The sequence below is a fragment of the Lonchura striata genome, chromosome 3, assembly GCF_046129695.1.
Source record: "Lonchura striata isolate bLonStr1 chromosome 3, bLonStr1.mat, whole genome shotgun sequence".
Lineage (NCBI taxonomy): Eukaryota > Metazoa > Chordata > Aves > Passeriformes > Estrildidae > Lonchura > Lonchura striata.
In genome coordinates this window covers 18,022,338-18,038,044 of record NC_134605.1, presented here as the reverse complement: position 1 = coordinate 18,038,044, position 15,707 = coordinate 18,022,338, and the positions used below count along the sequence as shown (strand labels likewise).

Sequence of the window (15,707 nt, the reverse complement as noted above, 5' to 3'; positions counted from 1 at the left end):
AGCTCTGCATGACTCCTTAGTTAAATTTAGGGAGCTCTCTTACACAAAAGTATTTAAAGAAGAAGGGAAGGTTTCCCCAGATGAGGAGAATAGAAGAGACAGTAAATTATGGAAGGTTAAGTGTAAAGAGGACGTTGAAAGCTAAATAAAGAGAATTTAGGAAGTATTTTGCAGAGGATGCTCAGAGTGATTGTGGAGAGTTCTCTAAATCCAAAGCAGAAAGCCTCAGGAAACACATGGGGCTGCTTAGGGATGGGAAAGGCAATCTCTGAGCTAATAGAGCTGTGACATAAAATGCTCCACAAGTCCTCTGTGTGTCAGACTTCACTGCTGAAGGAGGGGAGATTGCCCCGCAGTGGGTTCTTTGCAGCAGGCTGGACAGATGAGCTGGATGTGTCTGGGATGATTGCAGGGAGCAGGAGAGCTGGCAGGTGAGTCAGACATGCAGTCAGCTGAGGGGATTCTGAAGAACTTAAATGACAAGAAAGCTGTTGGCTGATGTGAACCCCCTTATTACCCCTGCTTATTACAGGCAGCCCACTGTGCCACTGTAACTCTCATTCAGATCATCTGGGGAGGTGCAGAGGGCTGGGTGCAGCTTCCTCAGGAAGGGAGCAGAGTCTGTGGTAAAGGATAATGCCAGAGTTCATGGAAGAAGCAGACAGAGCCTGTTGGGAAGAAGGCAGTGTGCCTTCTGTCCAGCCAAGTGCTGCAGCACAGACCTGCTGGGGCTCTGCAAACTTGTCAGTCAAGTGTGTGGACAGAGGGGATCCTGTGGATGTCATGTATTCAGATTTTCAGTAAAATCAGACTCAATATTAGTCAGCAGTGTGCCTGGTTAGCCAAGAGGGGTGCATTAAACAGCAGCTGTCAATGTGCCAGGAGGTGCATTATGTCTCAGTTGCACCATTTGTCCATTTCAAATAGGCATGTATGAAAACATCTATTAAAAACATCCATTAAAAATGTATTTTCTGTTTAATATATCTCTCTAGTTTTCTAAGCCATTGTTCAATACCATTGGGCTTTCTCTTCTACTGCTCCATCTCTTATGGTTGCAATAGTATCTTTTCATTTTTCATTGTAGTAAAAAATGTGCAATTCCACTAAAACATTTTATGTACCTGCTAGAGGATGTTGCAAAGCCTAAATTTTTTGTGCTCTCCATTGCCCTGTATGTGTGAACAATTTAGGATGTTGGGCAGTAACAAACAAGTTCCATACTGCCTGTGCATGAAAGAAAATTCCTATGCTGCTTTTTAAAAAAGAAAAAAATCTTTCTTTCTCCAAAGCATCTCCTATTAGGATGGCATCTTCCTTCTCCAGTTTATTGTTCTGCATCCTGAGGGCAGGATTTTACTCTTAGATCAAACCAGATGGTTGTTTTGATGAGTTGGAGAAAACAGTGCAGTAGCAGCACATCTCTGGCTCATACATGTAGGAGATTTTGCAGTTTTTTGCTGACACAAACAGCAAGGCCCAGCTTTCTCACAGAATTTGTCATGGTACAAATTCAGCTCATCAGAATGTTCTACAATGACATTTAGCTCTTAAAGCCTGTTCATACAGCAAGAAAAGAAAATTACCCAAAGCCATGCCAAATGAAGGGTGACTGAGAAGTTTTTAACATCTCATGCTAAGAATGGAGGTACAATTAACAAAATATCATCAATCCTCTGAAAGGTATGACACAGTCACTGTGAGGAAATAGGTTCTCCAGTCACCTGCACTTTCTCAAAACAGTGTTTTTATTAATTTCATTTTCTTTAATTACATATTTTAAAAACCAGAAGAAACTCCAAACCAAATTGTCCATATGTTGACATGAAGAAGTTATTTCCATACTTGGATTTCAGTGCATGTTATGCCACTATCTCATTTTGAACCTGATCTTGCTCCTTTTCTGTGTTATGGCAGGACATTGAGTTTAGTGAGTTTGGTGCAAATGCGTATGTATCCTGAAGCAGTATGTGAAGACTATTGAAATGCCAAAAGACTTCACTAAGAGAGCTGTGAAAAGTGAAGTCATTACTCTTTTTGTTTAAAGCTTGTTTTTCCTATTAATCCACTATGATAGAAGTGGTCAGTTTAAGTAAAATAGATCAGGTTTCCCTCCTGACTGATACAATTCATATAGCGTTTCTGTAGCTAGACTTTAGCCTTCAGTTAAGCCTCTGCTTGTCTTAGTACGGCTTTTCCGGAAATTATTTTCCTTCAGAATATATTAAGTGTATATCCTTGTCCATATTCTGTATTTCTGAAAGTCACATGTCAACTTGTTGCTGTCAGCTATGTCAGAGGAAGCATGAAGGTCTTTAATTCTGTGGTCACTTTCTGCCTGCATTTAAGGGGAGTCAGAACGTGACCAGAGGCATTTAATGGTGATATTTTCAGTGGCTTGAAAACTACTACTGCACTTAAATAACAAAGTAATAGAGTGTCATTCCAATTTATGCTCTTAAAAAATTTTGAAATAAATTGAGGTAGATGTGTTTAACTCAAGGCTCTAATGGGATATTTCTAAACAAAGACTTTGGAATATTGAGTTGTTATTAAGTATCGTCTTCAGCATTCTTGAGTGTTAATTTGGGGCTGTTTATTTTAGCAAAAACAGGTTGGTCGCTCACCTGGGGTAAGCAGTATAGAACATCAGCAAGAGATCACTAAATTAAAGGCTGACCTAGAAAAGAAGAGTGTTTTCTATGAAGAGGAACTATCTAAACGTGAAATGATGCATGCTAATGAAATAAAAAGTCTGAAGAAAGAACTGCGGGATGCAGAGAGCCAGCAGCTTGCCCTCAAGAAGGAGATCATGGTTTTGAAAGACAAGTTAGAGAAAACCAGAAGAGAAAAGTGAGTATTCTATGAAATTTACCTTTTCTTAACCCTTTGAAGTCTTCTAGTATTGTTCAAAACACACTGTCACTTCCTTAAGTGTAATGCAGGCTGTTGCATTTTGGCTGAGTTGATACCAGGGTTAAAACCAGTCACCTTTAAAAACAGAACAGAACAAAAACTCCACATCCTTGTACTGAAACAGTTAATTTTGACCCAGGCCTGTTTTATTGGCTGACCATTCCAGGGTATGTAACTTGAGTTACAGACTTGCTGCTCGGGGTGAGGTGACCCCTGAAGCTTATGTCGCACTTTAAAACAGTTTTTCGACATTTTTCTTGTATTTGGTATTTTCATCTTTTGATGCAAAACCAATGTGTTAGAGATCAAGTATTGTTTACATTTCTGCCAGCAGAGGAACAGTCACTTAATGTGAGCTGAGGCTAATCCATGCTGGGTTCCAACCAGTGTTAACATCAGTCAGCAGACTACTGTGGGCGTAAGCTGCTTTATCTCTCCTGACATGGTAATTTGTCAGACCTGCTTTTATTTCTTTGACATGGTGGAGCTTATAACCGGCCTTGAGATTGTTCCTTGAGGCATTCATCAATAAAAGCAAGTTTTTCTGTTGGATAGTGTAGTAGTGGGAATAAGTTATAGATTGAACATGCTCATGTTCATTCATAAAAAATTTGGAATGCTTCATAGACACTAATATAGATGAGTTTTTTTGCTGCTGTAGCAAGATGGCAGATGAGTGAAACCATGGAGAAGTCCCTGCTAAGAGCTTAGCCACACCATAGCAAGACTTCTAAATATAAGTGGTAAATTAAATACAGTTTTTTTCCAAAAAGTTTATGCAAATAGAGGTGGAAACACTGCATGTCTGGTAAATTGTATTCAGCAGGGATCACAGATCATACGGCTTAGAATGCAGTGCACAAGCTGTTTCTTCCTAGCATGCAGCTATTCAATGGGCTGGACCTACTAACAGCTCAGGAGTTTGCTGCTGTGTTCTGGGTGGAGAGATGAAACTTGCCTCAACAGCATGTTTTCATTGTGACATAACTTAATGGTCTCGCTGACCAATGAGTTACAAATGCACAAAAGGCTATTCTGTCTTGTAACATATAAAAGTGATTGTATGGCACTCTTTTAAGTGCAGCAGTGTCTCAGAAGGAGGACTATTAAATAAAGAATCATGAATTGCTTTCTGCAGGTTAAACTGTTTGTAAGGATCATACCTCCAAGCAGTGACCAAATGAAAAACTCCTCCTTTCCCAATTCTGATGTTGTACAGCTGCAGGCATTCTAATGAGATGTCCATTCTAGCTAGTTCATGAACTCTCTTTCAGTCTGGTCTCTCTCTATAAATAAAAAAAGAACTGGGTACAGATCTACAGTGGGTGCTGTCATAGCCATGTGTTTCTGTGTGTGTTTCAAGTGTTTGTGTAAGAGGAGGTTTTAAAGTGTGAGCAGAAATGTGTCACATAACCAATATCCAATTCTTGGCTCCTCGTAGCAAGGGCTGCAGCACCATGTTCAGTCAGGTGTCCAAGCACATGTTCAGTGCTTGGGGATGGCCTGATCTTATCTGTCTTTTGTTAAACAAATCTGCAAAATCTCATGCAAGCATTAGGACTCCACAGAAAGGCAGAAGTCCACTGTTCAAGTTATGCTATTTTTTTGAGTTCTGCAATTTAGAAGGGAAGCTTAAGCATTAGGAATTTAGGAATTGCTGTTGCTAATCAATATTTGGTAGTTTTCCTTAAAAGAACATAGATTTTCTGTTTCTGGTTATCCATATTGGTTTTAGCTTTTGTAGTCTGGCATGAAAAGCTTTTTGTGAGTCTTCCAGTAGAGAAGTGTTGAATGTAAGCACTGAAAAGGAAGCACCTGGAGGCTTTGTGCTGAAATAAGTGGAATTATTTCAACAATAGGCTTGGGGTGGGCGTGGAGTTGAAGTGTGCTTATACAGTTTGGCAAAAATATTTTAGTCGTCTAAAAATAATTTCCAGTGCATATTAAAAAAGCTCTTGGTAAGAGGATGTGGTTGTATTACTGTGTAAGATGAGTGAATTACATAGGTTATTCTAAGCAAGGATCAGTAAGAGCTTTGACAAAATCTGTATATCGATTTTTGTGTAACTTGCACGTTGGTGGTTTCTGGTTTGCATTTTTTAAATAGATATTTTTCTTTGTTTCCGTCAATTTTAAGCTTTCTAACTTCTGCTGTTTCCAAAGCAGAAGTCTTCAAGGGAGATTACCTTCCTGTACAAAATGATTGTGTTTTCTGAAGTCTCATAAACTGCATGCTATTAAAGTTGGAAGCAGAGGAGCACAGTATCAGGACAGTGATCTGTGTAGCACTAAATTCCATTTCTTAGAATTGTCATTAGGAAGTATTTCAGAAGAAGATGCAAGAAACTGTGTAAAATAAATCACATTTGTAGAAACTTCTTTTAGGCCTGTCATTTAATGATGGATTTATAAAGCAGAGAGCTTTATAGAACACCATTTGCTAGTTTTAAGTTGTGTGATATAAAGAAGCCTGGGGGCTGGTGTTTGTTTCAGGTCTATTCTTCTTGTTTTCAAAGCAGTAAGATAAAATATTTGGCCTCTTTGTTCAGATGCAATAAGGAGCTGGAGTGACAAAATGATACCACAAAACAGTATTTCACATTGCTTGCATGTGGTTTGCTGCAGTTTTACTGATAAAAGGAAAGCTAGGTTGTGTATATTTTCTTAACTTGTAGAGGAGGCACATAGCTAAATGTTAGATGTGAGAAGTTTGAAGGGAGAGGAGCATGCCAAGCTTCAAAGCAAAAGCATTATTTTCATCTTGCTGCCTGTCCGAGGTACACCTATGGAGTCTGTCACAGTTCTGTTGTTTGCCGAGTTGCTGTTTGGGTGTGATGGATTATACCCACATTCTTCTATTTCAAATTTATCTTCATTTCTGTATTATACTGTAGCAATCTGACTTACTGGGGTAATCGCAATCACCAGCTGAATTAAGAATGTAAAATATAGAAAATTACAAACATGTTGGGCTCTTTCACTAATGCATAGCATCCTTAATCCACTGCCATTTATGGCTGCTTTGAGCCCTAAAGCCTTAAAGGAATAAATTTAAGACACAATACTGAAAAAAATTCCTAAACAAACCCATGAAAGCTGTATAAAAGAAATTCATTAAAAGTTAGTTTGGTCTTCTGTCTCCAAAATCAGATTTGAATCTATGCCTTGAAAACAGGAGCAGGAGCTGTTATTAATTCCTGTGACAGCCAATGCTTTAATCTCTTCCTGTCTTTTCCCTACACTGCTCATCATATGCATGGAATCTGTTGATATAGAAAAGGAGTGGTGGTGAATTTCAAACTTGGCATTTAAACAGTGAGATAGTATGTAACTTTACTAGGATGAAGTGTTATGTTTCAAAGGATGCCTGGCAATGTAGAATTTCACCATAAGTCTGACATGTTGTACTAGATTTCAAAGAGTGGTTGAAGCACTAAATGAATTTCAAATTAAGAGTAGGAAATTCAAAGCAGCATTGCTCTTAGCTGAATTCATTATAACCACTGATATTTCTCATCTTTGGAGAGTGTTCTCTCAATTAGGCAAAGCTGTAGTAGTTTTGCATCTCAGGAAAGAACCAAGAATGTTATTTATGTTTGCATTGTGTAAAATTCTGATCATTATCTAGAAAAAAAAGTTGCAGTGCTCAAGACAAGGTTTCCCCTGGATTTTAATTTTACAGAGTTAACCTTTAATACTGAGCACTTTTCCAAGTCTTTTCAGACTGGACAGTCGTATTTGCTGAGTGGATATTTCCTGTATCTGTGGCATTTATAGTATAGTTATATCAACCTACTGAGGAACTTTCTGTCAGTGAATAGTTGATAAAAAGGTGATACAAGATGCAAGGCTAGTGAATCTGAAAACAGGAGATGCAAGGTGGGAGTTACACGTCTAAAACATTGCTGTGCACCACTTAAAGGAAATTCCATGGGTTTTTTAGCAGAGTGCCTGCAGCTTTGTTTGTTTTCAGGTTCTCACATCCATTGTGCAAGATCAAAGTTATATTAAGCAGAATCAGCCAGGGGTTCTCCACTGGATGACATCCATGGGAGAAGGGAAGGTCTGGGGTGAAACAGCTACCGTGAGACCTTCTCATAAAGAATGGTCCAAACTTGCTGTAGAATATGGTGATATTAGGAATGTGTAAGGTATCCATCCATTTTTTGCTCATAATGAGTATATGATACCTGAATTAACAGTTAACATATGACTTCTGAGCTGTACTAAATTGCCCCAAGACTAGCCCATATATGCTTTTCTCATCAGAGACCCAGGCCCAAGTGCTCTCATTTAGCTTCTATGTGCTCTGGTTTCATGTGTGGTCATTTTTGCCTGTCATTCTGTGTGAAACTTGGAATTATGGAAATGTACGTGTTACAATAATTATCATGTGAGCTGAGAATGTGCCCTGAGCATTTTACAATGTCCGACACATACTTTGGTCTGCTCATTGTGTGAAGGACACATCTGTAGAATAAAATCTGTGTAAGTGGATTGATAAACATTGGCTTGGTGGAGCTCTGTTAATTCTGTACTGAGGGATTCTGTACTAAATCTAAAATTTAACAGGCTGGCTTGCAATCCTAAAATGGTGGTATATTAAACTGCTTAATTTTAATAGCCTGTGCTATTATCAATGTAGTACTTCCCTTCGACATGTGTGTGCATTGATCTCTTTGTGTTTAAATGAATAATGGGGTGAGTTAGAATAGAAAACTCTCTAATTCTGTTTCACTTTATTTCTTAGCCAAAGTGAAAGAGAGGAATTTGAAACAGAGTTCAAACAAAAGTATGAACGAGAAAAGATTCTGCTGACAGAAGAAAACAAAAAACTTACAAATGAACTTGATAAGGTAAGTGCTGATAAGTTGAGCCCTGAATATACAACTATTGTATGCTATGTGCAGATTGGACAATATGGAGCTGCATTGGTTATTACTAACTCTTAACTGAAAGTAGAAATTGATTTTACACAAAAAATTGGTCATTAATATTAGATTTGAATGGCATATCTATATGCATCTGAACTTGAGAAGGCATGTGCATATATATATATATATGCATATATGAGTAATATGTGGGAATGGAATTAGATGGTTTTACATTTTGGTAGGATTAATTCAAGACAGCACTGTAAGCCAACAAAAAAAGATTATTTCATTGTATGACCTAAATATAAAAATACATAGTTAATTATGTGATTACTTAGAATATATTTGCATGTCAATCGTTTGAAATACCAGGACCCCTCCTACCCTTTGAGATTAAGTGTTACTTTGAGATACTTAAAAAGTACAAATGATATTAACTGAAGTGTATTGAGCAAGAAATAATTATGATTCGTGCATTTGGATTGTCTCTTTATTGTTCATTTTGACAGGTTATTCAAGTTCATTGTGCATTATTCAAGTCTTGCTAAACTTGTCTATTCCTTTTGTAATGCATTAGTTTTTCTAAAAATATTATGAAAGTACAATATTCTTCAAAGTAAGCATGTTTGCATGTCTGTGCTTAAATTACAGTATATTTTCATACCAGTATAAGACAGACATTATATATGCCTATAGGTAGGTTTAGGCCAAGAAAACTAAGAAAGAGCCTAGTCACTTTGATAGTTTTTCTGCTCTCTCTCTTTCCCCATTACCTTTGTATTTTTTCTGTCAAATGACATATAATAAGTAGGCATATTTAAATTATACACCCATTTAAATGATAAAAAGGGTGTGGACTTACTCATATTTGGAGTAAAAAGCAAAATAGATTTTAAATTGGCCATTATTTTATAATTCTGAATTGTTAATATATGTCAGCACTAAAGCTTTCACCTGAGATTTCATTCTCCTAAGCAGGCCTCCCTATAAAGTCTTTCTGGTTTCTGATTCCAATTTGACTTTCTGAATAATTACTTAACATAATGAGGGTTTAGCTCCCAATAGGAGCTTGGGTTAGCTGTGACTTTTGTCTTGCAGAATGTGTCTGTATGAATGGCAGCAATTTGAATGAGAGAGGTTAATTGCTAGGTATAACATATTGTATGTAGAGATGTGCATTTAATTTCAATTTCCCTGTCTGCAAGTAAGTCAAATAAAAAATAAGAGAATGTGAGACACCTGGAGAATCTCAGGACTGTCTCATGCCTGTGTCTGTTCAGTCTCTCTCTCCATGGTTACTAAACAAGGGAGAGGTTCAACAACCTTATCTGAGCCATAACTATTTTTATGCCTTTGCTTTGCTCTTCTAGTGTAGATTTTTCTATACAGAACATTTCACATCTATATGGTGCAAAGCAGAAACCTAAGAGTTTTAGAGGTATTTGGAGACTTAATTCTCAGAAAACTCATTAAATTGATAGAGTAAAAATGTTGTTCAAGTCCTTAAAAGTGGCTTTTCAGTACAGCTAAGGTTATACAAGGAGAGATTCTTATATGAGGTTATATTAGAGGAGATTCTGGTTTTTATCATTATATGGTGTTTATTGTTATGACCAGTACCAATTTCTAAAGCAGATGCAAGGTGTGGGAGAGGGAAACATGTGGTTTTGAGTCTGCACAGAGATGTAGTCACAGTAGTTTATGCTTTAACGTGTTGTTTAAATTCTCCTTCAGCTCACCACCATGTTTGAGAGGCTGAGTATGAATAATCGGCAGCTGGAGGAAGAGATGAGAGACCTGGCTGATAAGAAGGAGTCCGTGGCTCACTGGGAGGCCCAAATCACTGAGATCATCCAGTGGTGAGTGCTCTGCTCTCATGGCATGACAGAAACCCCTCAGGGTGTGGTGGGGCTGGTGCTGAGTTTTTGTCTTTGCACATGGCACTTAGAAGTGCTGAGGTAAAACCTCATACCCGTCTGGGATTCTGCTGGGGTTTTGGCTGAGATTCTAATAATATACAAATCCAGAAAATTGTATTCCTCCTTAAGAGTGAAAGTGTCTCACCAAATAGAGCTTTTCAAAGAGCAGAAGAATCATGGTGATTGGGTGTGGCTTGTGGCTGTGGAAGAATGCTGAAAGGAATCATGTGCTGAGCTCACACCTCGGAGAGGGAGCAAGCCTGGGAAAAGTAGTGGCTGAGTGTTTGTGTCTTGGCATTAATTTCCTTCCTCTGCTTGGCATGTGGCAGAATGAAACAAATACAGTGCCACTTTTATGTGATTTTTTCACAAGGAGAGTATTTGAGACTATACCCCTAATCCAGTCAAGTGATGTTTGTAATCGTACTTTTGCTAATTAATGATGTTCTCTTTTTAGAATCTTCTGTCCAATTCTATTGAATTAAAGAGAAGAAAAAAAAGATTGAAATTATTAGGAGAAAAAGATTGTGTATTCTGAGTTTTTCATCTATCTTTATTTTTCCTCTTCATGACTGTTTATCTTCCCTCACCTTTAATGGTCCATTGCAGTGTTTCACATCTACAAAACCAGTTTGCATTCAGACATTTTATTTTACAGATCATCCACTTCTGGGAAGATACACTTCATGATGTACTAGTGTTTTCTGTTACTGATTGATTATTCCCTCCCTGTTTTTCCTGTCTCGTGTTAGTGAAAAAAATCTAATTTGTTGTGTCCAGTCAAAAATGGGAAACATTGCTTTAGAGAAACCTAGTTTGGTATTGTTGTCCAGTTAGTTCAATTTTGTTGTCCAGATATAGAGAAGTTTGGCTTTTCAGTAGTTCCATGTGACTATATAATAAGGCATAAGGGCCATCCTCTGGGTTTCCACTGTGTTTTAAACAATGTTTGTTGCATTAAAAGTATGTAATGCTGATCTGTGCTATGAAGTCCAGTTTGTCCCAAGGTATTGTATTTGTAGCAGAAGTTTAAAAATGTAAAGGGCCTACTTTGTGTGTGTTGCTTTTAAATTTTGTTACTCATAACACTGATAGTAGTGGACAACCTGAGTCACAAATTTTTATTTTTTTTTAAATGTAAAAATATAATTGGTTTTTTAAACAATTTTTAATTTCTGGCCAACTGGAAATGTTTATTCAGAAAAAAAATCAAGGTAACAAGTGAGACAAGTCTATAATTTCACATTCCTTATTGCTTTATGATAGTGCTTATCTGTCATATTGCACCTAGGTAATCAAATACAATTTTTCAGATTTACATGTGAAAACACTCATATAACTTGGCAGTTATAGGAAACGACAAATCAGAATTAATTATGGATTGTTCCACTTAATACAATGTAAAAATATACCAACAGCCATTAAGAATGTACCTTCTCCTTTACTTTATGAGAGTGTTTAATATTTTAAGATGTATTACTGATGTGGTTCAGGCAAATGATAAAGCATTTTTCATGTTAGGGATGTCACTGTAAAGGATAAAATATTTTGGGCTTCAGTTTTTTATTAGCTCTGAAGATACTTGGTGAAAAAGAACAGGAACATGCAAGACAACTTTCTGAATGACAAGCATAATTTTACTGATCCCTTATGATAACATAATGTCTTCTAAATGGTACAGAACTAAAAATTAAAGAATTATATGAAAAGGAAGAAATAGAAATACTGAGGGCAAACATTAAGGGAATTTTAAGTCTGGATTGGTTCCAGTTTTTCATCACTAAACACATCTCAATTTTCCCTCCATACTTTTCTCTGCTTATGTTAAATTTTTTTCAGCTATGTGAGGCCTTATCTTAGGTCGCATTTTTTCCATGTTATGTTTAGATTTTTCCATGTGTTACCCAGATAATCTGGTCATGTCCATCTGCTGTTCTTAGAATTCAGCACTAGGCCCTTCTCTGGGGAACATGGCTGCTATATGAAGTATTTAAGCATCTATTATAATGATAAATATTTTAAAAGAAAAAACCCACACCTAATTTTGGAGAAAACTAATCTTATTTAATCAGTCACAAGCCTGTGTTTCCCTCAGAAGAATATACAATTCAAGTCTGTACCTGTCCACATCTTCAGTGTGACAATGGAATGCCTTGGAGCTAGCAAAGTAAGGGAGAATTTGTGGGCTCTCTCTTCAAAACTTAACATATTTCTCTCTTTTTTCAAAACTTAACAGATCTCAAAATGCATATTAAAATATATATTTTGGGTGCATTATTTCTACCTCCTAAAATTTGCCATGTTCTTTTTGTACCATGATCCAGGAATGACAGGAGGCAGTAATAGAATTACTTACTGGGTTTGTAAACAGTTTGCTCAGAGCCTGTAGTAGTGCAAGGGACTTGTTTTAGCCCTTGAACTTGTTTTAGTTTGGAGTAACACAAGCCCAAGAAGTTCCTAAATTCTTTTAAATACTTTGCCATCTAAAGGATACTTCTAAAGAAACTACATTGAATTCACAGTTCAGATGGTTAAGATTTGTGATTTTCTTCATGATTCCTGTGGCCCTTCTAAATTGCTGTTTCTCTCAGATTTTATAACTTGTGAGTAATTTTAATTGCTTATCACATTCCCTTTAGCCTTTCTTTGCTTTCTTACTGTGCTTTATTGTATCTTTAGGATTAATGTATGAAAACCTTTTAATCTTGCTGTTGCTATCTCAAGATACCATAAACAAGGCAATATTTTAATATAAACACTTGTATCAGACTTTGACTGCAAATTCTATTGTGGACTCAACAGACCCTCACGGATCATTCAGCCTTAATGGAGCTATTATATTGACGAGTTTATATTAGCCAAATCACTCATCATTCCTTGACAAGAGTAAGAAATATTGAGGCTTTTATAGTGGGCTATAAATTTTCCTGTGGGAGATGGGAAGGAGATTAATTGCACTGGAGGTTAATGCAGTCACTCGAAAAAGGAATATTTTAAATAGCCGTGGTACCGTATTTCTGTACTGTGCAGAAAGGAGGTCGCTGGGAACCTCAGTAGTAATTCCCAATGTAGTTGGCAGGAATCTTGACTTGGGAGGGATTAATCTAACCTAGTTGTAAAAATCCTAAGCTAGACAACTCAATAAATCCTGTGACTAGTACTCTAGAAGTCTGGTTTTCTTACCACAGGTTGAAAAGCAAACCTACAAAACTCATATCAGATGGATAATTAATTGTGGTTTTGTGTATGTTTATGTAGATGATCTGAATTCTTCCAGTTTTACCTATAGAATGGATGTTAGGCTTAGATTCAGCTGCCCAAAAGCACTCACAATTGTTTACAACAATATTTAATTAATATTTTCCTTATCAGCCAGATTTTTTTGTACTATTGTTAGTTTTATCTTAGTTGATCTCGTTGAAAAATCCCCAACACAGAACCACCACTGAAAGGAAAAAACTAAAAAGTACCAACTACCCCCTCCCAACACTTCTAAACTAAATCAAACCTAAAAATGCCCTGAAATTTGGGTTGGGGTTTTTTTGGTTGTTTTAAAATCTGTTCGCCCTCAGAAAAAAAAACTCACACACAAATTGTGAACAAAATATAGAAAATACTCTATGCATCTTCACCTGTTAAAAAGCTCAAAGAATGAAAAATTCTGAAATGTGCTATGTTTGAGGTAAGAATAGTCAGAATTTCATTATCTCCAAAATAGAAATTCTGGAGGGCAGGATGAAATTTCAGGGCTTGGGAGCAGAGGGAAGTGTTAAAAATTTTTAGAGAAGTATTTTTTAAAAACAGATTTTATTGGAGACACCAGGGGAAAAATTAAAAATCAAGTTGGAGCCTTGAGCATACTGATATGACAACAGAAATTTAAAAGCATTAAGAATACAGGAGTCATGACTCTCAGAGTTCCTTGGTGTTTTAAAATCAGGTTAAACAGAGCTTGGTGTAAGACACCAGGGTTTTAAGACCACTTCTGTTGAGCAAAAGTCTTTAGTCCTCTGGGTCCAAGTATTCCAGCAGGAGACCCAAGGAGTTTGAATTCTTGAACATCCTGATAAACACCATACAGGGAGCAACCAGTGAAGGTTGTCATGATGTTGGCTCCAGCCAAAAAGTTAAACTTAACTTTACAGGAATTTGTATCATATTGCTCTTCTTTGCATTAAGGAACTAAACTTTCAAGGGCAATTATATTGAAAACAGAACAGTTAATCCAAATTTTCAGTGAAGAAAGAAGTGACTGAGTGGAACCTGTAGAACTTCTCTTCTTAGCTCTCTTGCTGTGCTTGTCACACCTCTGTCAAAATGAGAACAAGGAGAGCAGGGTTAGTAAGAGTTAATTTGCTGTTTTTGCTCTTTTTTTTATTTTAGTCTTTTAAAGCCTACCAAATGGAACAACACCAGCAAAACAGTAACAAATAAAAAGCTCCAAGAGCTCTTGGGTCCACATAATGTTTAATAACATATGTCATTATTGAAAGGATTTTGCCATCTAGTGGACAACAAAACCACCCGAGTTCCAAATTGTACTGCTTTAATTTGCTTCATCCAGAGCTTGAGGAATTCCCTTGAACTCAGTACAAATATATGTAAAAAATTTCTTTATGTTTTCATTTTCTAGATTTCAGCTTGTCTGTGGAACATCTTTTTGAGGTTTTTGCTTGCATGTGCAGCTTTTCAGCATTTGGAGCCTGTGGGCTCTGTGCACCATAAACCAAATAACTGAAGTGTCTCCTCACCTTCCATCAGGAAGAATTTCTGTGACATCATTAAATTGGATGTAGAAATTGGACCCTTTATTTTCTGCAAAGATTTTATGTGTCTCTAAAAATAGAGAAAACTAAATACTGATTCCTAAATCTCTTTCTCTCCTCATACATTAGGAAAACTTACTCTTACCTTGAGAGCCTCACATTGTTTTTATTCCTGTTTAAGCTTTTTTCTCTTTACAGTGTATTTAATTATGTACTTACCCACTACCTCCAAAAAGCATCTTTAGCTACTTCTCACATCCTTTGCCCACTGTTACAGCCTAAGTAGTTTGTGTAGGCTCAGATTATCTTTATCTGGTTGTCAAAATGTGTCATCCAGAATGTCATGGGAAAAGAAGTTGGTATGCTGCTTCCATTGAATTCTGATGTACTTGGGAAAAACAGTGATTTATTAATATAAAAGCTCTCACTGACTAATAGTCAGGACATGTAGGGTTTTCCTAGATTTCTCCCCACCTCTTGAACTAAATTATAAGCAAGAGACAAAGAGAAAGCCCAATAAATACTTGTGTTTTCATGTCAGGTGTGAGAAAAGATTTGTGGGAAATGGTTGCTAATTTTGCTGTTGGCTCCTCTATATTACAGTAGTCTGTCTTCCTTAAATAAACCTTAAACTGCACACCCAAAAGTCACCACAACCTGCAGATATTTAGCCCATGGCTTTCATGATGTGGTCTTGCCCTACAGCTGCTGTGGGAAAGCTCTTCAGTTCCTCCCTTGCCCATGACAGTTCGGAGTATGTGCTCCCTGTCTTCCTTGCCTCCTGGCAGCTATCTAAAAAACTGTGTTGAAACTTTAATAATTGATGGTAAACATGGAAGCAGCACCATTTCCATGTTCTGTGTGTGTATGAATCCTGTAGTATTAACCAGAAAAACTTACATTGCCTCGTAGGCACGAAGGCGGAATCACTTCCTGGTGGAAGATCACTGCAAGACAAAATTGACCGTCTGGGGAACTCTCATCTCCAGTCCAACAGATTTAAGATTAGAGTTACTTTTAAAGATCAGGAAGCAATGATAAGTTAATTCTAATGAAATAGAAAAAAATATGTTCCTACTTTCCTACATTTTATTTAAAGCTGATTGAGTCTCAGTACTTTTTGCAGATCCTAAATTTTTCAGTGTTTGGTGTTGATAAGACTGAACTGTGATCAAGCTGTGGTGTTGCCCTCCTGGTCTCTGAGGCAGCTCAGGGACTTGCATAAGACCTGG

The 15,707-nt window shown here is 37.0% G+C and overlaps 1 protein-coding gene across 8 annotated transcripts in view; it reads left to right on the top strand.

The window, feature by feature from the left end:
- Nucleotides 1-15,707, top strand: part of CDC42BPA (CDC42 binding protein kinase alpha) — a 181,808-nt gene that overhangs the window by 118,358 nt on the left and 47,743 nt on the right. For all 8 annotated transcript variants that reach the window (XM_031504271.2, XM_021537011.3, XM_021537006.3 and 5 more), the window contains 3 exons: nt 2,606-2,853; nt 7,667-7,772; nt 9,525-9,649. In XM_031504271.2, coding sequence (XP_031360131.1) covers nt 2,606-2,853; nt 7,667-7,772; nt 9,525-9,649 — 479 coding nt within the window. The remainder of the gene's footprint in view (nt 1-2,605; nt 2,854-7,666; nt 7,773-9,524; nt 9,650-15,707) is intronic.